Below are 24,477 nucleotides of genomic sequence, written 5' to 3'. Positions count from 1 at the left end.
AACTACGGCCTTGAAATAATAATAATAATAACAACAATTATTATTATTATTGTTATATTAATCATTGCCATTGTTTTTTTCTGTTTGTGATTTTCAATTGCAAAAAGTAAAAGTCAATGACAAAATATACATTTAAATTATTTATTCCATTATATCCCTTTATATTTATTGATTTATTCATACATATGTTTTTACTTTTAGCACTCTTGTGATTCCATAGTGTACAACTACTGTATATCTGCCCCGTTATAACTTAAATAGTGAAAATTAGCGTTACCAACGTTGGGTCGCTTCCGGTGACGTTCGCAATAATATGTCTTAATAAATACATTCTACAGACTACGGTCGTTTTTTGCTATAATTGCACCGATGTTGTGACGTTCTGGTCTTTGTCGGGACACTCATTCTGTCGGAAGCGCGGCGTTGAGCATAGGAAAAGACGAGTTCGCGTTCACGTGAAGGGGGAGTAAGATTCTGCACGGGAGTGAGATTTAGGCACAACACCGTTCTTTCTCTTCGCTTCGATGTACAGTCGTTCTTCTTGTCTTCATCTTTCGTGCGTTTGGCGAGAAAGGCTAAACTACCTGAGCCTACCACAATGCTTTAAAATGAAGTTTTTGCATTATTTTGTTCCCTGATTGTAGAATTCCAGCGGAAGCAGTACAATAAGTTGGATCAAGACCAAACTGTCAACGTATAGATTGATGGATAAAGTTCTGAGCCTTCAAAATTGAGTTAGTGATAGCCATGACTCAAATTCGGATATGTTTATCATATGTATTCAATATTTTTGGAGTCCAGTGATGTGAAAACGTTTGGTTTCCGAACGTTTCAACAAATTACACTGAAGTTTCAGCACTTGAACGTTTCTACTTCCGGTTCACTTAACGTAGCAACATATGTGTACTCACCCCGGACTTGCTGTTCTTTTCCTGTTCCCTTCTCCTAACCAAACGAGCTCCTGCAAAGCATTCTCATCGGGTAAGTACCCAAGTAATAATTTAGTGGACTACGTCCCATTTTAAAGCTTCATGCAAGTCGGTATGTAACTTAGTTTGGTTTAGCTTAGCTCGCTAGCCAACACACGTTAACGCAATTTGATTGCTTTGGCTTAACGCCACTTCTGATTTGTAAATTTGGTTTTCAGTGGGAGGAGGGGTGGTATTTAGCTGGGTTAACATTATTATGACGCAAAAGCACACCTCCTTAAAACTAGTTAAATTACCATTGTTTCATTGTAAATCTAATAGAAATAAGTGAAATCATTTGCAAGTGCTTCTAGTAAATGTTACTCATTTACATTTCTCGAAATAGGTAAAATAGCTGGCTGAAAACAAGCATAACTTGACGTTCGGAACGGGACAAGTTGCATAGAAGTGAACCATTTCAAATCCGATATAGGTCATTTTAGTCAGAGGCGTCACGTACCATTAGGCAAACCAGGCAATCGCCAAAGGCCCCAGCCAGCAGGGGCCCCTAGAGGGCCAACAGATTTAGCACACACAGCTTTACTGCACTGTCGCAGCGACAAGTGTAGGGAGTGTTTCAATACCATGGAATCATTTGGCAGATTATCTAACGATTCTGTTATCAATCCCAATCAGCACTAACCATGTCATGTAGATTATACATTTGTTAAAAAGTCCAATCAGCTATTCATACCACATGATTGTTTAAAGAGTTACTCACCAAGTACTCTCTGGAAAGTCTTTGCCAAGTTGTTTTCCGTTGATTTTCACAGGCCACCTCATTATTCGTGTGACTACTTAAAGAAATGGTGATTTTTAAAAAAACGTCTATTTAACGGGTCTATCGTATTTCTCGTCGAATACTCTATAAGAAATATATAACATATGCATCGAAAATAATCCTAAACGATTTTATTATTCCTTTTAGCAAGGTTCCTTGGGTATGCGTATGTTCCCATAGCAACCAGTCCTGTTACAGTGCCTTGCAAAAGTATTCGGCCCCCTTGAATCTTGCAACCTTTCGCCACATTTCAGGCTTCAAACATAAAGATATGACATTTAATTTTTTTGTCAAGAATCAACAACAAGTGGGACACAATCGTGAAGTGGAACAACATTTATTGGATAATTTAAACTTTTTTAACAAATAAAAAACTGAAAAGTGGGGCGTGCAATATTATTCGGCCCCCTTGCGTTAATACTTTGTAGCGCCACCTTTTGCTCCAATTACAGCTGCAAGTCGCTTGGGGTATGTTTCTATCAGTTTTGCACATCGAGAGACTGACATTCTTGCCCATTCTTCCTTGCAAAACAGCTCGAGCTCAGTGAGGTTGGATGGAGAGTGTTTGTGAACAGCAGTCTTCAGCTCTTTCTACAGATTCTCGATTGGATTCAGGTCTGGACTTTGACTTGGCCATTCTAACACCTGGATACGTTTATTTTTTAACCATTCCATTGTAGATTTGGCTTTATGTTTTGGATCATTGTCCTGTTGGAAGATAAATGTCCGTCCCAGTCTCTGGTCTTGTGCAGATACCAACAGGTTTTCTTCCAGAATGTTCCTGTATTTGGCTGCATCCATCTTCCCGTCAATTTTAACCATCTTCCCTGTCCCTGCTGAAGAAAAGCAGGCCCAAACCATGATGCTGCCACCACCATGTTTGACAGTGGGAATGGTGTGTTCAGGGTGATGAGCTGTGTTGCTTTTACACCAAACATATCGTTTTGCATTGTGGCCAAAAAGTTCAATTTTGGTTTCATCTGACCAGAGCACCGTCTTCCACATGTTTGGTGTGTCTCCCAGGTGGCTTGTGGCAAACTTTAAACGAGACTTTTTATGGCTATCTTTGAGAAATGGCTTTCTTCTTGCCACTCTTCCATAAAGGCCAGATTTGTGCAGTGTACGACTGATTGTTGTCCTATGGACAGACTCTCCCACCTCAGCTGTAGATCTCTGCAGTTCATCCAGAGTGATCATGGGCCTCTTGGCTGCATCTCTGATCAGTTTTCTCCTTGTTTGAGAAGAAAGTTTGGAAGGACGGCCGGGTCTTGGTAGATTTGCAGTGGTCTGATGCTCCTTCCATTTCAATATGATGGCTTGCACAGTGCTCCTTGAGATGTTTAAAGCTTGGGAAATCTTTTTGTATCCAAATCCGGCTTTAAACTTCTCCACAACAGTATCTCGGACCTGCCTGGTGTGTTCCTTGGTTTTCATAATGCTCTCTGCACTTTAAACAGAACCCTGAGACTATCACAGAGCAGGTGCATTTATACGGAGACTTGATTACACACAGTGGATTCTATTTATCATCATCGGTCATTTAGGACAACATTGGATCATTCAGAGATCCTCACTGAACTTCTGGAGTGAGTTTGCTGCACTGAAAGTAAAGGGGCCGAATAATATTGCATGCCCCACTTTTCAGTTTTTTTATTTGTTAAAAAAGTTTAAATTATCCAATTAATGTTGTTCCACTTCACCATTGTGTCCCACTTGTTGTTGATTCTTGACAAAAAAATTAAATTTCATATCTTTATGTTTGAAGCCTGAAATGTGGCGAAAGGTTGCAAGATTCAAGGGGGCCGAATACTTTTGCAAGGCACTGTATTGTCCTACGTCACACGCGGTGCGTATTCTGGGAGCCAGAATAGGCGTAAGGTGCACATTTCGAGCAGAGGAATGGCACCTGTTAAGATGTGTTCGTCCATGAACTAATGTAAGTACATCCATATGTATGAGAGCAAGGTGTTATTAGACTTTTATTAAATATGCTATTGCTCCAAGTCCAACTGTCCCCCTTACTTGCACACGCTCGAAGGGCCCCATGTTGCTTGTTGCCTGGGGCATCCGGGGACCCTTGCTATGCCTCTGATTTTAGCATGTGGTCAAAATCCAATCTGGGCTACGTTTTTCCAGAATGTGGCTGCAGCCTGAACTGTCAAGTCCCAAATCAGAGTTCAAGCAGCAATTATGTCAGCAAAGAGTGAGAACGGCAGGTATGAAGCTGTGCATTGGCGCTTACCTTTGCTTTAAGACAAGGCAAGGCAAATTTATTTTCTGTATGCCAAATGAGCAATATATTAATATTGCTTACATGGCCGAGTAAGGGCAAATTGACGCACACACATACGGTCTGTGTATGCGTTCAGTCAATCCATATAAACACTGAGTATGAGACTAAACAGTAGAGCTGGGAAAAATATCGTTTGGTGATTTATCGCGATCCTTTATGTCACGATCCAAGTATCGATACTTTTTTATAAATATCGATACTTACGATGATTCTAATGTGCTGACCCAACCCACCGCTGGCCACAAGCCAACAAACGAGAGATGTCCTCTCTGTCCTGCTGCTTTTCTTGGTCCGAAGTGCCGCTTTAAGATTGCTTGTTAAAGTTAACAATGAGCTACAGCGGTTCAGGCTGTGATGTTGCCAGAGAAGCCTGGGAGTAAGCATGTGCCGGTATGAGATAGTGACAGTATGATAACCTTAAACCAAAATATCACATAATTGCAATTACAGCTCTAAAACCCGTTACTTTAATATAACTGGGTTTTCTCCATTAAACAGGATTAATATTTTTGAAAACATATTAGCAAATTGGGACATAAGTATAATTTTAAAAATAAATTTTATGATATTATTATATGTATATTTATTATATTATAAAAATTAGATAAATATAATAAATTAAATAATTGAATAAATAACAAGGAATAACTAAATTATTCTAAATAAAATTGAAGTAAATGCAGTCCTTAAACAATCAGCCGGACTGTAACATGTTTAAAACTACAGTGGTACCTCTACATACGAAGTTAATTTGTTCTAGGACCTTGTTTGTAAGTCGAAATGGTTGTATGTCGAGCAGGATTTTCCCATAGGAATACATTATAATTGCATTAATTCGTTCCACAGCCCAAAAACCTACACTAAATCCTTAAAAAATACTGCTGGTACTATTACAAATGGCAAATACACTTAACAAAATACATAAATTATAGATAAAAATCGGAATAACATAAAAAAAAAAAAAAAATTAAAAAAAAAAAATTATAATAATAATAACAATAATTCCTGTAATAATGTAACAAATCGGGTTCTAATGTGGCGGACGTTTTTTGCTGTACCTGAACGCACCGCCTGATTGACGTGCCAGAGACAGAGCGGTGAGCTTGAGAGTTTCACTTTCAATGTTTTCTTGGGAACATCGTCAATTGCGGCAGACAGTAGGCGTTTTGTGTTGAATAAGTTGTGAAATAAATGATAAAAATGTGGCGAAGCTGGCAATTTCTTTGGCGATGTTACCACAATAATAATTGGCAGCTTAACTTATAAAGACTGGCGAATGTTGGTTGGAGGAGGACCGTGGAGTAGGCCTGAACGATATTGGAAAAAACTATTGTTGCGATTTTTTTTAGGTTTGCAATATATTGCGATATTATATTGCGATATTAAAAAAAAAAAAGATCTATCTTTTTTAAAGAAATTTTCAATAAATGACTTGAATAGCTGTTTGGAAATACTTTACATAACACACCGTGACCACAGTGTATTCATATAATACCGTTTAATTTGTGAATGATGAAGATTTCTGTATGAAGGTATCCAGGAAGTCATGTCTGCACAAAATAGATCATTTATTGAATACAATATTTTACACTTCAACAGCAGCAAATACATTAAATGATAAATAAAAGAGCAGGTGCATTAGTCCCCTAAGTTTTTGACAAAATATAACAATAAATAAAAACTTCTGTAAAATAACAACAAAGTTGTCAACATATTTGAACAAAAATATTAAATATGACAAATAAAAGAGTTGTTCACAAACTATAACAATAAATAAAAACCTCAGTAAAACAACAAAGTTGTCAACATATTTGAACAAAAATATTAAATATGACAAAAGAGTTCACAAACTATAACAATACATAAAAACCTCAGTTAAACAACAAAGTTGTCAACATATTTGAACTTAAATATTAAATCTGACTAATAAAAGTGCAAGTGCATTAGTCCCCTGAGTTGTTTACACAAAATATAACAATATAAAACTGCAAAACGGCAACAAAGTTGTAAAAATATTTCAACAAAAATATTAAGTATCAAAACTTTATGTGCAGCTGTACTATATATAGTTATTTGAAAAATACGGTTTACAATAAATTTAAATATAAAAGAAACAAACTCAATTGAACTTGTAAATAATTGAACTGAATAACTGCAAATAACTGTGATGAATAACAGAACCATTTTAACTCCCAAATTTCCTGCCTTCCTGATAGCTGTCACATGAATAAAAAGAAAAGACATTCCTTCAGCTGTGTTATGTATTTGTCTGCATATCGTCCACCTTCCTTGCTCAGCAATTCTCAACTGGGTCTCATAGGTTTTTGGCCAAGACTATTAGTTTATCCACTATAGCAGGCTTGAGACAAGAACGTTGGCATTTAACAATGTTCCCACCTGTGCTAAAAAGCCTCTGATGGGGAGCTCGTAGCAGGAATGCATAGATACCTGCGTTTTAAATGGTCCCACATGTTTGACAGATTACTTCTTGTTGAGGCAACCATGGCGAGGCACTGTCGACAGGGCTGTTTTTTGTCCCTTATAGTCTTGTTCTTGCCAAAATACTTCCAAAACTCCTTTTGGATACAGTCTTCCTTGCTCCTCCAACGTGTTGATTGCTTGCTTTCACTTTGAGAACGGGCCCTCCTCCCTCCGCTCTGCTGTTCGGCCCCTCCTCCCTCCACTCCGCTGTTGCAGGGGGAGGGGGAGGAGCCGATGACTTGCTGGAGAGAAAGAGAAACTGTGCGCTTTTTTCCCCTCTCCTTCCTCAAAACAAACGTTTGTGGATTAAAAAAAATGAAATTAAAAAACTATCGCACGTCCTTGCGATGGGACTATTGCACATGCGCACATCGCGATGGCGATGTTTAAACGATATATCGTTCAGGCCTGCCGTGGAGATGTATTTTTGAGCCAGTTCACGGATGCGCACCCCACGCTCATATTTTTCTATAATTTGCAACTCCATTTAAAAGATAAGCATCACCTTTTTCTTTGTTTCACCACCTGTACCAACCTTTTTGAAACCTTTTGTGTTGATTCCTCACACAAGAAAATCCACCATGCGTTCGTTTGCAGTGCTGTCATGTCGTCGTATTTCGAGCATGTCGTCGGATGTAGAAACAAATGGCGAGTCAAATTTTACCTCGGATGTCGAAAAGATCGTGTGTCGAAGCGATCGTATGTCGAGGTACCACTGTATTTTATTTTTTTAGCAGTTTTTTTTAGTATCGGGTTGGGACTCAAGATAAAATGTGAAGTGTTTTAAATAGTTTTTGTTGTATTTTCCACAGGAACAGGTGCTCCAACAGTTATTACACTTTTCTATGTAAAAAAAAAAAAAAAAAAAAAAAAGAATAAATGTCAAATGGCATCTAGTTTAAGGAGATACATGCCTCTGTGTTTTTATGACTTTTACAAGTTAATATGTTTCCATAGTTGAAGTATCGCAATATGTATGCGATCGCTACACAGGTATCAGTATGCGGCTCAGATCATGACAAAAGTGGATCGTCCCATCCTTACTAAACGGAAATCATTTATGTCTCTTATTTGTCTCCTGTTTTTGGAAATCAAAATATGATCACACTAGAATGACGTAGAGCCAGCATGTGTAGTCATTTCTTTTGATAGTTTTGCACATGCGTAATACTTGAACGTGCTCAATGGAAAAAGGTAGTCTGAACGGGCACGACAAAAAAACTGATAAGACGAAAAATCGGAATTGTGGATTAAGATCTGCGGTCTGAACCTGGCCTTAGTGTCAGGAAAAATATGCAACGTGAAAATAACGACAAAAGCTAGACTTAAGCAAATCATGTGATTTTTTTTTTTTTTTTTTTTCACTCCGTGTCCCACAGACGTCACTGTAGAAGATCTGCACTCTGAAAAGCACGATCCTCACCACGTTGAAATGGAGGAGGAGTCGAAGATGCTGTATTTCAAACAGGAAGCGGAGCCAGAGAACCCCAGCATTAAAGAAGAAGAACAGGAAGACAAAATCACCACATTTCCATTGATTGTCATTGTCAAGAGTGAAGAAAATGAAGATCCAAGCGAAGAGAGCGGAGCAGCGAAACCTTTGAGCGACAGCTCATTTCAGCACCTGACAACAAAAGCAAATGGAAGATCGCAACCGGACGGCCTCTTAGCTCCGCTTTCGGACAGCGACGACGTAACATCACACTCTTCTGACTTTAACACTGATGAGGAGGATGTTGACTTTGACCAAAATGCTTCAAAATCCTTAAACAAGTCATCATTGAAAAGAGGCACTCTAGAATGCGCGGTTAGGAAACCTTTTACCTGCTCACTTTGTGATAAAACGTTTTCTTGGAAACATCACTTAAAAATACACACGCGTACACACACCGGGGAGAAACCTTTTGTCTGCACATTTTGTGGTAAAAGATTCACCGAGAAGGGGAATTTAAACAAACATACACGCACACACACTGGAGAGAAGCCTTTTGCCTGCACGCTTTGCGATAAAAGATTTTCTGAGAACACCGATTTAAAAAAGCATAAACTTACACACACTGGAGAGAAGCCTTTTGCCTGCTCACTTTGTGGTAAAAGATTCACCGAGAAGGGAAATTTAAACAAACACACAAGCAGACACACTGGAGAGAAGCCTTTTGCCTGCACACTTTGCGATAAAAGATTTTCTCAGAAGAGAGATTTAGAAAAGCATACACGTACTCACACTGGAGAGAAGCCTTTTGCCTGCTCACTTTGTGGTAAAAGATTCGCCGAGAAGGGAAATTTAAACACGCATACAAGCACACACACCGGAGAGAAGCCTTTCGCCTGCACTCTTTGCAACAAAAGATTTTCTCAGAAGATTAATTTAGAAGGACATGTTCATACACACACTGGAGAAAAGCCTTTTCCCTGCTCAGTTTGTCACAAAAGATTCCGTCAGAAGGGAAGTTTAGACAAACATGCACGCACGCACACCGGAGAGAAACCTTTTGCCTGTTCAGATTGTGGTAAAAGATTTGCTCAGAAAGGAAATTTAGTTGCACACGCAAAAATCCACAGTGCAGGGTTCCCGCAGGTCCTTAAAAAGTCTTAAAATGTCAGGATAATCAGGGTCTTAAATTGCCTTAAATTTAATGGAAAATTCAGTAGGTATTAAATTTACAGGCGATGCGTTCAATGCTAGGGAAATCACTGTAGTCTGCTGTAAGACTTCTAATGGGGTTTGTTTTATTGATGACCGTGCACTAAATACAAGAGTTTGGGATCAATATGTTATATGGTACGTTTTCTGCAACCTCGGCATACGTCAGCAACTTGAGTTGTCACCATAACGCAATTTCTTGGTTATTTGCGGTTGTAAAGGTGAGCGGGAATATGAAGAGATGGGGAAGTGTGAATTTAATCGAAAATGGAGGGAAGGTGGTTTATTTTTGAAGTGGTTGGCCCCTGGTTAAAATAACAACTGCCTGGTGCAAAGTAGGGATATGACAATTTAGGCTGCAACAAATAATCGATTAATTCAATATCAATTAATAAATTCATTGCCAACTAATTTGATCATTGATTTTTGCCGGCAGCTCAGAGAGATCAAGAGAGAGAGTGAGAATTCACTGCTACAGTCAGGTTTAGTTGCTGAATCAATAATCTTGACAGGGCTCTGGACTGCCCCTAAATTGGGGCATTTTGTGACTAAAATTAGAGCCAGTGCGAGCATTTTTTTCATCTACTCGCACATGCGCAACCAGTAACTTTTTTTTTTTTCTTATGACAAACTCCTTCACGGTTAAATCGACTGGTTCTTGGTAAAGTAATGAGCTGGTTTGCCAAGGGACAATCAGTGTTGTTCATAACGGCATTCGAGTATAACGGCGTTACTAACGACGTTATTCCTTTTCAGTAGTGAGTAATCTAATTAATTACTTTTGTCATCTTTGCAAAGCAGTTACCCTTACTGAGGATGTAAAGGCGTGGTTTACTTTGAGTTACTACGTTGGTTGAATGACGCCAGAAAAGTCTGCGGGACACGGAGAGAGAAGAGCGGGGGTGCGAGAGAGGGAGTTGCGACGCCATTGCTAAAGGCGATGCTAGGGTAGGTGGCTCCAATAATACCTGACTGTAGCTGACAGCCTACAAACTACGCCCACATGATGCTACGCTAGATATCACATGTATACGAACTAGATGCAAAATGATACATTTGCCAGCGTTGGTAAACAGCCGCCATCTTAAAGAGAAGAGAACCTTCCTAGCGAACCTAAGTAACTTTTTATCTAAAATACTCCTAAATCAGCAAAATCTTGACTTGAATCCAACTTTAAATGATGAAACAGTTTTAAAACTTTCACATGTCGAAAGTAGACAGATGGGAACTAATGCAATAACGGAAGCAATTTTAACAACTATAATGGTTGATTCACAACATTAAATGACTTCCAAACATAGCAAAGGTTACTATGTTTTGTTTTATTTTGGAATGAAAAAAATAAGTGAAAGACCTATTACTCTTACATTCAGGTAACTGAGTTACTAACGCAATTTCTTTTTGGCAGAAGTAATTTGTAACTGTAATTAATTACTTTTTAAAAGTAAGATTAACTACACTGGGGACAATGCAACAGAAGTAAAGGACTTCCAGGCCACTTTCAAGAGCTTGAGAAGCTCCGCCTGCCTCAGCCACATTTATGTACACGTCCCCCTGGTCGTGTCCAGTTGTGGTTTGCGCTTCCAGGAAATTTGCACGGCGCCACCCCATGTTTGATATTTCCCAAGTGTTGAGTTCGCAACTACGCAACGATTGTAACATCCCAAGTAACGATGCTCGACAGTGTCGTTTTCTCAAGGTTCATTTCAATCGCAACTCTGCGACTGCTTGTAAAAGCGGAGTGACCACGCTTTCTCTCCCTTGTGATGCATTCAAATGCGTTCACAAAAGAAATGGGGCTCATTTTAAAATATGATGAGTGTTTTGGCTCTCTCGGTCAAAATGGTTCCCGACCCCTGACTTAAACCCATGACTATCTTAAGATTCTGCTTTTCTAAAAACTTTTTTTTTCACATATATGTTTTTTGTCATGAATGGGACACACCACATCCATGCTACAGCGGGGTCTCCCTCAAAAAAAATTCCCATGTTAACCTTAATTTGTAAGCAGGATACTAACTGATGTCAAAAATGATAGAGAATAAAATATAGATTCATAAGTTTGTAGTTTTATGCATTCATTATGAAAGTATTTATCTGTTAAACAATGAAAACAAGAGGAAAACTTAGCAGTATCGATATACAGTATGCGCCCCTGAATCTTCTGCTTCTGCCCCTAAAATTTTAAGTTGGGGACCACCAAGATGTTACTACTTAGCACAGAGTGCTAGGCTAGTTAGTGATTATGCTAATCAGTGTCCAAAGTGTCTGTTTGTATTGTGTTTTAGCTAAGCAAATTAGCACTTGAGTTATTGTTAGATAGTAAAGTTTTTTTTTTTGTTTTTTTTGTTGTTGTTGTTGAGGAAACCACATACATGAACCCATTCATTTAAAAGCTTACAACACAAACTCCCATTCAAACTGTAAATTGTCATAGAAGAGAGTGTGCTTTAAAATTGGATTTGGATTGTATTAATGGACTGTTTGATAAAGAAAACTGATTCATTACAGTCTGCCTCCTCTTTATTCAATTTTGTTTTGTTTGTTTAAAGGAAATGAATGAGTCATTGACACAGTTTATATCAGCGCTTTGCCCACAAGGAAAAAAAAAAAGTCAATCAGCAGCACTTGTTTTTTTTAATTGTTTAATTTTATTTTTTATTTGAATAAACAGGAATTTCATCTTATTTGTGTACTGTACTTCTGGTGGCAGTGTATCATTCCCTTTCCTGTTGATTTTCAGTCAACTTATTTTCCTGTTGCGGGATTTCTGAGTCACTTCCTGTTGATTTTGTGTTATTGACGCAAGAATGTCCCCAAATGAATAGAAGTGACTACAAATCGACTGGAAGTAAGCAGTGCTTTTTTGGCAGCCCTTTTAATTTTTGTCAATGTTTTTTGGACGATAACACTTGTTAGTCTTAGTCATATTTTAGTTGTCTCACAATGTGTTTGTCGTGTTTTAGTCGACGTTTACTAATGTTTTCTTCTGTAAAATTAAACAGTTTTACTCCAAAAATAAATGAATAAATGAAGGTTTCCAACTGCTGGGCCCAGGGTCCGCACTCGGCGTGCAACGAGCGTTCCCAAGAATGACGACATCAGACAGAAATGTTTAGTGCGGCATGGAAAGTGGGTTGGAAGGGCTATCGTAGCAGTGTCCTGGGGTGTCGCCAGTCTTGGATTGGGAAGGAGTGTTCGTGCGTTACTGTTGTCATGATGACGGGAGTTATCGGGCCAATGGAATGCGACGGCGTCTTCAAATGTTATCAGGCTCTAGGACGTCTGATGACGGAGTTTGTTCCTATTCTATCCCGTGTCGCGCCAACCCTGCAAGGGCGCGTACATTGTTTCCCTCACTGCCCTCAGCTATCTCAGCGCCATCCAGGCCAAGACACATTCGTTATTTCCAATGGACTGCCCTGCCATCGATGTGGACCTCTTGTGGCTGTCTTATCACCGCTGCTGGGTCATCTCACCAGCCTGCTGTATTTTGTATCACACTCAGACTCACATACTTTTGGCTCTTTTGCCCCCCATCCCACTATCATTCCTCTCTGGCACTCATATTTTAAATATGTTCGGTTTATTAAAACAATTGTGTAATCAACAATCTTATTTTATTTGGTACTGAAGTAGCACAGGCAATAACTGAAGTAGCACAGGCAATAAAAAATCTCTCTACTGTAAACTATTTTTAAAGCTCTTCTCTGTTGCATATAAAAATCAACTTAAGATGAGTGTCACTTGGGGACGTAGCCAATGTGTATTTGTTTTATTTTCAGTTTGTTAATTTAGTTTTTGCTAACATTAACAATTGTATTGTAACATTGTATTAATTTATCAATTCATTTATAGCATAGAATTAAAAAAAAAATACACATGATTGATGATTTTTTTTTTTTTTTTTTTTTCAAATTATATAAGCAATTATATATTTTATTTATATCAAAGTCATGTGAAACAACCTGCTATGAGTTGAGGCTTCTCGCAAACAGCTTCGTCTCCCGGTCGTTCTTTCTATTCACCTCGATGTACAGTAGTTCTTTCAACGTATACATTTATGGACAAAGTTCTGAGCCTTCAAAATTGAGTTAGTGGCAGTTATCAGGCAAATTCGGATATGTTTATCATATTTATTCAATATTTTCGGAGTGCAGTGATGTGAAATCGTTTTGGTTCCAAACGTTTCAACAAATTACACTGAAGTTTCAGCGCCTGAACGTTTCTACTTCCGGTTCACGTGACGTAGCAACATCAGTGTACTCATCATCAAGTACTTGCTTGTTTCTTATCCCTTTCTAACCAAACCAATCGAACTAATTCAAAGCATTCTCATCGGGTAAGTACACAAGTAAGAATTTAGTGGACTGAAACGTCCCATTTTAAAGCTTAGTGGAAGTCGTTCGGCTTGATGTTGAAGCCTTTAGGGCTTATTTAACGTCATTTTGTTTCGCTTGCTAGCTCGTTAGACAATACTCGTTCACGTATTTCGATTGCTTTGGCTTAACGCCACTTCCGATTTGAAAATTTTAAGTGCGGGGTTTCGTTCGGTAACATTAGAGTGATTATACTGAACAAAACACGCCTCCTTAAAACTAGTTAAATTCGCTTGCTTTCAAATTAAATCTACAAGAAATAAGTGATCTACCAGTGCTTCAAGTAAAATTTACTTATTTAAATAAGCTTATTTTCAGCTAGCTATTTTTCTTAACAGATTAATTTTTTCTCATTTTTTAATTCATTCAATAGTAGATGTCCAATCAATTTAAACTGGGAGGGTTGCAGCCAGGGGCGGACTGGGACTAAAAAGCAGCCCTGGACTTTGACTCAGCCCAGCCCAAAAGAATCGCTGTACGAAGGGAAACACAGACCCTCTAGGGGGTCCGGGGGCATGGCCCCCGGGAGAATTTTTAAAAAATGTTTTATTGTAAAATGCATCAATTTCGTGCACTTTGAGAGAAAAATGAAGAAAATGTGTCTAGACTGTGACTGCCTGACTTGGGGCGCTCAAAGTACTGCAAGGCTGAACTGGAGTTGGATTCATCTTCTGCCCTAGTTCTATGTTCAACCTGAATAAACAAATGAAAGAATTTATTTTTTTAAAGCAAGTTTTATGTATCCAATTGATTATAATAACACCTATCCCCTGTGTCTATAAAATGAGTTCATTGTTTATGCCATAATTAATCTTGCCACACAAATAATGAATTTAAATGAAAATACAATAAACATTTCAAGACAAATCCTGTATACATAACCTTCATTGGAAGTATTAACCAGAAAACAAAACGATATATAAATGATTAAAAATATACAAATTAATTTAACTACCTAAACTTTAAAGTAAAATCATTCATTTTATTAATATTTTGTTATATTTCTTCTGAATTAATATTGCTGCTGCGTGTGCATACGTTTTTTTTTTTTTACAGCTAAAATACTAGCTCTTTAGTTGCCATTTATTTCATTTAAATTGTAGCTACCTGGTGGATAACAATTGCCAATATCCCTAACAACTCTTCATTCCATCTCAGCCCGATGGCAACTAGAAAGTCCGCCAAAGCTCTTATCGCTCTATCCTGCCCCTTCGTGGGCCACAGCAAGTCTTTCAGAGTCACAGCGACTTGCGGCAATGGCTCACTTCTTCGTTCTCCTATAAGATTGGCGGTTAATAGCCAGGCGCATTGCTGCCACCTGTCGGATTAGGTACGAACTGTAGATAATGATGGCGGATAGGGGGATAAAAACAGTGATGTGTGTATGGCAGCCGCCGGCCGTCCAGAGCACCGGCCGTTCTGTGATCCTCCAGAAGTTACAGATTACCAGTCCGCCCCTGGTTGCAGCGAATTATGATGCATTTATTCGCTGTCAGTGACAAGGGGCAAACACTCCTTCAGGACAGGCAGTTTCCTGCGCATGCTGCCACTCTGGTGAATTCCAGTACTGCACATTATAACCAGTGTTGTTAATCTTACTTTAAAAAAGTAATTAATTACAGTTACAAATTACTTCTCCCAAAAAGCAATTGTGTTAGTAACTCAGTTACCTGAATGTAAGAGTAATTAGTTACTTGGCAAAGTAATTGGTGATAATTTTCATGTTTTTTTTTTTTCTCAAAAAAAAAAAAAAAAAAAAACAGGTCATACAATGTGAAGTTTAAAGGGTTTTTGGGACAATTGGCCCTAGCCCAGTTCTTTGCCCTAAACTTAACTAGACACAGGGGTATTGCGGATATTGTGATAACTAGATAGTAACCTTTGCTATGTGTGGGAGTCATTTAATGTTGTGAATCAACCGTTAAAGTTGTTAAAATTGCTCCCGTTATTGCATTAGTTCCCTTCTATTTTTGACTTGTGTAAATTTTAAAACTGTTTCATCATTTAAAGATAGATTTAAGTTAAGTTTTGCCGATTACTACGTCCACATAATGCTACGGTAGATATCACATGTATAAAGAACTAGATGCGAAATGACAGACTCGGGGGCGTTAGCAGCACATGTATAGAAAACTAAATGCAAAATTACAGACTTGCCGGCGTTGGTAATAGCCGCCATCTTAAAGCAGTAGACTTCCTGGAAGGCTGTTGTAGCGACCCTTCCAAGTGAACCTAATTAACTTTTTTATCTAAGATGCTCCTAAATTGGCAAAATCATAACTCGAATCTATCTTTAAAACAGTTTTAAAACTTTCACATGTCGAAAGTAGACAGAAGGGAAATTATGGAATAACGAGCAATTTTAACACCTTTAACGGTTGATTCACAACATTAAATTAATTGAATGTAGTTTAAAGCTGCTGATACAGAATGGGGACTTGAGTATTTTATTTACTGTTTTGAACTGTTAACTTGTTACTGTAAAAATTGTTTATTTAAGCCTGAGAGGAGTTTTGTAGCTAATGTACGAAACATTAAAAGCATCTAATAGCTGGGGGGGTGCATCAATAATCGATTTATAATTGAATCGTAATCGTATCGTTAGGTGCCCAAAGATTCCCACCTCTACTAACTACTCATAAAGTGTCACACATCGAAAACAAGTGACAAAAACTATGGCACATTTTCATTTCGTTCTCGTCTAGTCAGACGAAAACTGGCATTCGTCTTGTTATGTTTTAGTCTCCCAAGACACGTTTTTAGCTCATTATCATATCGTATTGTCATGAAAAAAAAATTCGGCGAAGAAATATTTTTAACAACACTGAATAAGACAAAGTTAGTTTATTCATGTATGTATATTTCTCTCCACATTATATAAAATATGCAACTTGAATATAATGGCAAAAGCTTGACTTCGGCAAATCACGTGTTTGTTTTTGTTTTTTCCACTCAGTGTCCCGCAGACGTGACTGTAGAATATCAACCAGAGAAGCACGATCCCCTTAAACAGGAGGAGGAGAAGATGTCGTGTATGAAACAGGAGACGGAGCCAGAGACTCCCTTCATTAAAGAAGAAGAACAGGAAGATGAAATCCCCAAGTTTCCAATGGGTGTTCGTGTGAAAATAGAAGAAGACGAAGGTCCAAGCGAAGAAGGCGGATCAGCGAAACATTCGAGTGACGGCTCATTTCAACACCTGACAACAAGAAGAGAGAGACGATCGCAACCGGACAACCTCTTGGCTCCGGTTTCGGACAGCGACGACGTAACATCACACTCTTCTGACACTGACACTGATGAGGAGGATGTTGACTTTGACCAAAATACTTTGAAATCCTCAAACAAGTCATCGTTGAAAAGAGAGAGAAAAACACGCTTTGTTGGGAAACCTTTTCCCTGCTCAATTTGCGAGAAAAGATTTTCTTTGAAGACTGATTTAGTAAAGCATCATCGTACACACACTGGAGAAAAGCCATATGTCTGCACATGTTGTGGTAAAGGATTCACCCAGAGGGGAAATTTAAACAAACACATTAGCACACACACTGAAGAGAAGCCTTTTGCCTGCTCCATTTGTGATAAAAGGTTTTATTGTCAGATTCAGTTAACAAGACACATATGTAGACACACTGGAGAGAAGCCTTATGCCTGCACATTTTGCGACAAAAGATTTTCTCAGAAGATTATTTTAGAAAGACACACGCGTATACACACCGGAGAAAAGCCTTTTGTCTGCACATTTTGTGGAAAAAGATTCACCGAAAAGGGAAATTTAAACAAACACACAAGCACACACACTGGAGAGAAGCCTTTCGCCTGCCCCTTTTGTGAGAAAAGATTCCGTCAGAAGGGAACTTTAAACAGACACATAACGATACACACTGGAGAGAAACATTTTGCCTGCGCACTTTGTGATAAAACATTCGCTGAGAAGGGACATTTAATATCGCACTCAAGAAGCCACACTTGGGAAATATCTTTGAATTGCAATGTGTGACAAAATACTAAGATTTCAGCCAAGCATTAGTATTCAATTTCCTTATCCAGTTTCCATTGAGCCCCTTTTGAAAAAGTTGTTGAAACGATTTTGCAGGTCCTGCTCTATTTCACAACTATTAAATTACATACTGCTTACTAAAGCCCCATTTAGACTTATATCCCGGTAAATTCCCGTGTAAAATGGTAAATGGACAGTACTTATATAGCGCATTTATCTGCATGGTTACCATGCCCAAAGCGCTTTACATTAGCACACATTTACCTGTTAACGTACACATTCACACACCAATGGGGCTGCTGCCATGCAAGGTGCTGTCAACCCATTGGAGGCAAATCAGGGTTCAGTGCCTTGCCCAAGGGCACTTCGGCAGTGGGCAGTCATAGCCGGGAATCGAACCACTAACCCTTTGGTCCAAGGACAACTCCAGCTATCAACTGCGCCACAGCCGACCAATGTTTCGGTGATGCGGGAGTTAGCCGTGTCATGTCTTTCACACATGGGGAAATGTCCCGGAAATAAACTAGGTGTGTGTCATTAGAAAAAGTTGTCGAAACGATTTTGCAGGTCCTGTTGAACTCTCCAAATATTCTGATTTTAAAAACAATTGTAATAAATTGCATTACATCTCTTTCTGCTCATTGATTTTTGCTATTTTACTTCTGACATCCAGCTCAATATTTCCTGGAAACGAACCCCCTCCTTTCCACCTTCCTCTCTCACCCTCTGTTTACAAAACATCGATTCCTGGCTCTCCTCAAACCTTCTCAATAGCTCAAAATCAGAAGTCCTTCCAGTAGGCACCTCTGCCATGCTCACATCAATACACAAATGAGTGGGATTGAATAATCATAAATATTTTATATATTGAAGCAGTTATAATATTTTATTTCTCAAATTCATGTGAAATGACTTGATTTGAGTTGAGGCTTCTTGTCAACAGCGACCTCTCCTGGCCTTCTCTTCGCCTCGAATTAGTTCTCCCTTGCACTTTTTCTTGGAGTTATTAAGTCTCCTCGCAAGCGAGAAAATCTAAACCAAGTGAGCCTGAGAAGCTTCAATGTTTTATAATAAACTGTTTACATTGTTTTTGTTGCCTGGTGGAAGAATTTCAACAGAAGCAGTCTCGTAAGTTGGATAAATACCTGACTTTCAATGTATAGATTCACGGACAACATTCTGAGTCTTCAAAGTTGAGTTATTGATAGTTATGACTGAAATTCCAATATGTTTATCATATTTATTCAGTATTTTGGAAGTCCAAACGCTTAAACATTTTACACTGAAGTTTCAGCACCTGAACGTTTCTCCTTCCGGTTCACTTGACGCAACATTTGTTTACCCATCCGGGATGTGCAGTTCTTTCCTGTCCCCTTCGAACAAACGAGGTCTTCCAAAGCATTTTCATGGGGCCAAAGTTGCGCTTATTGCACAAAAACGTCCTATCTTCAAGCTTGGTGGAAGTCGTTTGGCTTTATGTTGAAGTTTAATGGGCTTACATAATTTTGTTTTGTTTAACTCGCTAGCTAAGACACGTTAACGCATTTCGATTGCTTTTACTTCATGCCAACACCAATTTGTTAATTTTGTTTCCAGGTCACGACAAACAACTGAAAAACGAAAGAAAATGAGGGTAAGATCACGACATATGTTTTTGTATTTTACATGCAAGATTAGACTTGCTATAATGTGACTGTGACCAGTGATTGTGAGTGTTGGGCAAAATTCCCGTATCTGACTCAAAGTAGGTCAAGTGTGAAAATATTACGAAGGTCTCGAAATGTAAAGGAAGGGACTTGTAAGAATTTTTTTTATCCCTGCTGGCTCGTGGTCGAAGCTTCATTCATGAAGAACGTGGGGGTCATCTGCTGGCGCATTGTGTGCACTGCAGGTTGCAGCCATGCGAAAGGTTGACGCTTCAAGTGAGCATTTTGAACTGTTCAAAAGGGAATGTTCAACATGGACGTTGCTGTATTTTGTGCACTTTTCTTTTTATATTGCATAAAATAAAATAAAGATAATAAATAAAAAATAGAACATTGCACACAAGGTCATCAAAATGTAGAACATTGGACAAAATCTGAGGTATTCTTGCAATCAGCGAAAAATACATTATCATAAATAGACAAACTAATTGTAATGTACACTCAGCAAGATGTAACAGCCTTTTATGCATGAAGTCTTAGGGTGTCTGACAATGTCAAAAAAACAACAACAACAAAAAAATAGACAAAAGGTGAATGTTCAGTTTCAAAAATGAGCATCAGTGGTCTGCGTCTTGGCGGTGTTGGGGTGGTGTAGTTACAATTTAAATCTATTGACATTGATCGAACGTTTTAATAATTTCTGTTGACAAATATTAAATGACGATAATTACCGTGATCATTTTATCGCCCAGGGTTAAGTGTACTTAATAAAGTGTATTTACTTGAACTACAGTTATAGGGTTCTTAGTAGAGGTGTGCATCAGCACTGCCCTCACGATTCGATTCGATTACGATTCGGAGGGCCACGATTTGATTCATAGGGTCACGATTCGGCAATGGAACGCGATGCCTTAAAGCCTGGGATGCATTAAAATTCTAAAGCAAAGCATATTTTTCGTGAATCATGGGGCAACACAAGCGGTCGGACATTAAACAACTTTTTATTGGCTCTTGTGTCACTCCTGGTTGAAGTCAAATGAAAATACTTTCAGATATATATATTAAAAAAAAAAAAAAAAAAAAACATCACAGCATTTAATTGGTGCTTTGAATGAGACTAGGGCTTTCTCTCTTTTTTTTTTTTTTTTACACACAGTAGCAGCCTTTCACACAGTGCAACATCTGAACTCCTGTGCATAATCAGTAATAACAGTCACTGTATTTTAGTCACAACGACCCATCAATAAAAATATTCAAGTAAATATTAAAGAAAACGAAAAAGAAAATATTGTAGTGCAGCAGCATCTTTATCGCAATATCAATCCAGGGATCAGTTCAGTTGCAAACAAAACAACTAAATTGCAATGTAGAACAAAAGTCAAATGTAGGCCTAGCCCACGATATATATGTGCAATCAACTTAGAAATGCAATCAGTAACTACCACATAACAATAAAATATAATTAATTAAAATTTAGTGCGGCAGCATTTTAGCAGCCATAACAATCTGTTTCAACATGAGGAAATATCAGTTTTTTGCAATCGAGAGAGCAGAGAGATAGTAGATGTTAGATCGGGCCTAAAAAATCCAGCCTGACCCGACACGGCCAGCTGGTATTGAAGCCCGACCCGGCTTGGAGTGACGCAAAAAAAAACGCAGCAGCAGCAATTTATTTTCATTTCTTCGAGTTGGCAGAAAAAAAACCCAAGTTTTCTTAATGTTTAAATAGTCTACATATTTTTATGATCATTATAAAAACATTTACACAACGAAATAACGCTGGGAAAGTTTAATATTAAAAAAAAAAAAACGAGTTTGCAGACACACAGAGGAGAGGATTCAAAAGGATCACATTTGTGTTGCCTTTGTGTGCATAAAAAAGTGTCGTAACGAATTCTCAGTTGGCAGAAAAAAACGCAAGTTTTCTTAATGTTTAAATAGTCTACATATTTTTATGATCATTATAAAAACATTTACGCAACGAAATAACGCTGGGAAAGTTTAATATTAAAAAAAAAAAACATGCAATTTTGCAGGCACACAGAGGAGAAGATTTAAAAGGATCACATTTGTGTTGCCTTTGTGTGCATAAATAAAAGTGTCTTTCGTAACGAATCGCAAGCGCCACAGCGGAGGAGAAGAAGAAAATGCGGGCGGCGCCACTGCTTCATGTGCGTGCACAAGCAAATGCACAATACAGAGAGCCTGCTCTCGGTTTTATACCATTTTTTAAAATATAATTTATTAGTCAGGCGCGGCGGCCCGACCCGACCCGACCGTGAATGCTTAACATTTTGGGCCCGACCGAATTTCGGGTCGGGCCCAAACTGTTAATCGGGTTCGGCCACAAGATCTAACCTCTAAGAGATAGTACATAACATAACAATGGCTGAAGCGGAGAAAGAGGGAGCGAGAAAGATTATTGATGCACCTAAGACATTGAAACCAAACATATGGAGACATTTTGGCTTCCACGAGGTTGGTGGGAAACTTGACCAGAGTTATGCGGTGTGTAAAAAATGAAACATGAGAATAATAATACAAATGGGGAAACCAAATCCGTTGCATCACCGGAATTGCGCAGGGAAGATTTTTGAACGTACTTATATATTTTAAAATGCCCTGAATCGATTCGGCTTGTTGTCCATGCCATGGAATCGTCCATGCCTGGCATCGGGATGCATTGCCGCATCGATTATTGTTGACACCACTGGTTCTTAGTGTCAGAAAAAAAATGCAACATGAAAATCTGGGCAAAATCTCAACTTTAGCAAATCAAATGATTTTTTTTCTTTCACCCAGTGTCCCACAGACGTCACTGTCGAAGATCTTCACTCTGAAAAGTGCAATCCCCTCCACATCAAAATGGAGGAGGAGTCGGAGATGCCATACGTCAAACAGGAGGCGGAGCCATGGACGCCCTACTTGAAAGAAGAAAAGCAGGAAAATGAAATCACCAAATTTCCAATGACTGTCAGTGTGAAGAGTGAAGAAGGTCCCAGGGAAGAGAGCGGCGCAGCGAAACATTCGAGTGACAGCTCCTTTCAGCACCTGACAACAGAAGATGAGGGACGATCACAACCGGATAGCTTCTTAGCTCCACTTTCGGACAGCGATGACGTAACGTCACACTCTTCTGACTTTAATACTGCTGGGGAGGATGATGACTTTGACCAAAATGCTTCAAAATCCTTAAATGAGTCATCATTGAAAAAAGACACTCAAGAAAGCGCAGTGAGGAAATCTTTTCCCTGCTCACTTTGTGATAAAACATTTTCTTGGAAGCATCATTTAAAAACACACATGCGTACACACACCGGTGAGAAGCCTTTTGGCTGCACGTTTTGTGGTAAAAGATTCGCCGACAAGGGATATTTGAACGAACACACAAGAACACACACTGGGGAAAAGCCTTTCCTCTGCACAATTTGCGATAAAAGATTTTCTCAGAAGACTTATTTAAGAAAGCATCAGCGTACACACACTGGGGAGAAGCCTTTCGCCTGTACACATTGCGATAAAAGATTTTTTCGGAAGACTTGTTTAAATAGACATAAACGTACTCACACTGGAGAAAAGCCTTTCGCTTGCACACTTTGCGATAAAAGATTCACCGAGAAGGGAAGTTTAAACAAACACACTAGCAAGCACACTGGAGAGAAGCCTTTCGCCTGCACACTTTGCGATAAAAGATTTTTTAAGGAGAGTGATCTAAAAAATCATCAGCGCACACACACTGGAGAGAAGCCTTTTGCCTGCTCACTGTGTGGTAAAAGATACTTCACAAAGGCAAATTTAAGCGTTCACATAAGAACACACACTAAACAGAAGCCCTTCGTCTGCACACTTTGTGATAAAAGATTTAATCAGAAGGCTCATTTAGAAGTGCATCAGCGTACACACAGTGGAAAGAAGCCTTTCGTCTGCGCAATTTGTGGTAAAAGATTCGCCGAGAAGGGAAATTTAAACGCACACACAAGCACCCACACTGGAGAGAAGCCTTTCGCCTGCACTTTTTGCGACAAAAGATTTTCTCAGAAGAGTCATTTAGAAGGACACACACATACACACACTGGAGAAAAGCCTTTTCCCTGCTCAGTTTGTCACAAAAGATTCCGTCAGAAGGGAAGTTTAAACAAACACGCACGCACACACACTGGGGAGAAACCTTTTTCCTGCTCGATTTGTGATAAAAGATTCGCTCAGAAAGGAAGTTTAGTTTCGCACGCGAAAAGCCACACGTGGGAAAAAGCTTTGAATTGCAGTGTGTGACTAAATATTACGATTCCTGCCACGCATTTAGAGTGAAAAAAGAATTTCAATTGCCTTATTCAGTTTCCCTTGAGCCTCTATTGATAAAGTGGTTGAAACGATTTTGCAGGTCCTGTTCTTTTTCACAACTATCCAAATATTCTGATTAAACAATAATAATAATGAACTGCATTACATTTTTCTGTTGGGATTGTTCCACAACTTATATACTGCTTAATGGTTTTCGTTATTTTACTTTTGAATGTTGACATTTGATATCCAGCTCTGTATTTCCTCAAAGCAAACCCCCTCTCTTCCACCTTCCTCTCTCACCTTCTGTTTACAAGACATCAATTCATGGCTATCCTCAAACCTCCTCAATAGCTTAAAATCAGAAGTCTTTCCAGTAGACACCCAGGCCTCGCTCAATAAAAACAATAACGTCTCTATTTCCCATAATGTATCAATTTCTCCCTCAACACTGGTTAAGGGTCTGGGTGTCATCTTTGAAAGCACACTCTCCTTCGGTACTCATATTAACGACATTCAGAGGTGGGTAGAGTAGTCAAAAATTGTACTCAAGAGTAGCGTTACTTCATTATAGAATTACCCAAGTAAAAGTAGTCATCCCAAAAAATGTACTCAACTACAAAAAGTATCCAGTGAGCAGAATACTCATGTAATAAGTAATTTTCTGAGTAACTGCTTACAGCGTGATTTTTTTTTTTGAAACAATGGCTGTTTTTCCTCAGCACAACATAATCTATATGAACTGTTATTTTACTACTCTAGTATAATACTGTACTAATAGACGACCATAATAGGCCAAAAAAATAAATATAAATCGTCAAATTCACTCTAAAAAAGTGAAACCTTACCTGTCTAAAGAGCAAGCCTGACAACGAGTCTATCGGTGTTCTATAAATCACTGCCAAATATAAACTACGAGAAAAGTTCAAACAAATCCGCGCTTTCGAGTAATGTTGATTTTGTCAAATAGTTTACTTTTTATGTCGCTTTTAAGACACCACGCG

General features: G+C 38.6%; 3 protein-coding genes across 3 annotated transcripts; all 3 read left to right on the top strand.

Moving 5' to 3' along the window:
• The first annotated feature begins 785 nt into the window (after positions 1-785).
• Positions 786-11,757, top strand: LOC130924290 (zinc finger protein OZF-like). The gene is made up of 2 exons (XM_057850740.1): positions 786-981; positions 7,903-11,757. The coding sequence occupies exons 1-2, from the start codon at positions 900-902 to the stop codon at positions 9,117-9,119; spliced, it is 1,299 nt and encodes a 432-aa protein (XP_057706723.1). The 5' UTR covers positions 786-899; the 3' UTR covers positions 9,120-11,757.
• Positions 11,758-13,409: 1,652 nt separating this feature from the next.
• On the top strand, positions 13,410-18,132 carry LOC130924331 (gastrula zinc finger protein XlCGF7.1-like). The gene is made up of 2 exons (XM_057850809.1): positions 13,410-13,509; positions 16,503-18,132. The coding sequence occupies exon 2, from the start codon at positions 16,572-16,574 to the stop codon at positions 17,544-17,546; it is 975 nt and encodes a 324-aa protein (XP_057706792.1). The 5' UTR covers positions 13,410-13,509; positions 16,503-16,571; the 3' UTR covers positions 17,547-18,132.
• Positions 18,133-18,873: 741 nt separating this feature from the next.
• On the top strand, positions 18,874-23,771 carry LOC130924244 (gastrula zinc finger protein XlCGF57.1-like). Its single transcript, XM_057850681.1, has 3 exons — positions 18,874-18,934; positions 19,143-19,179; positions 21,995-23,771. Exons 2-3 carry the CDS (start codon positions 19,174-19,176, stop codon positions 23,462-23,464), a joined length of 1,476 nt encoding a protein of 491 aa, XP_057706664.1. The 5' UTR covers positions 18,874-18,934; positions 19,143-19,173; the 3' UTR covers positions 23,465-23,771.
• Positions 23,772-24,477: the final 706 nt, after the last annotated feature.

Source organism: Corythoichthys intestinalis, chromosome 1 (assembly GCF_030265065.1).
Source record: "Corythoichthys intestinalis isolate RoL2023-P3 chromosome 1, ASM3026506v1, whole genome shotgun sequence".
Lineage (NCBI taxonomy): Eukaryota > Metazoa > Chordata > Actinopteri > Syngnathiformes > Syngnathidae > Corythoichthys > Corythoichthys intestinalis.
Note: the sequence above shows the minus strand (reverse complement) of the source record. Positions and strands in the feature narration are given on the sequence as shown.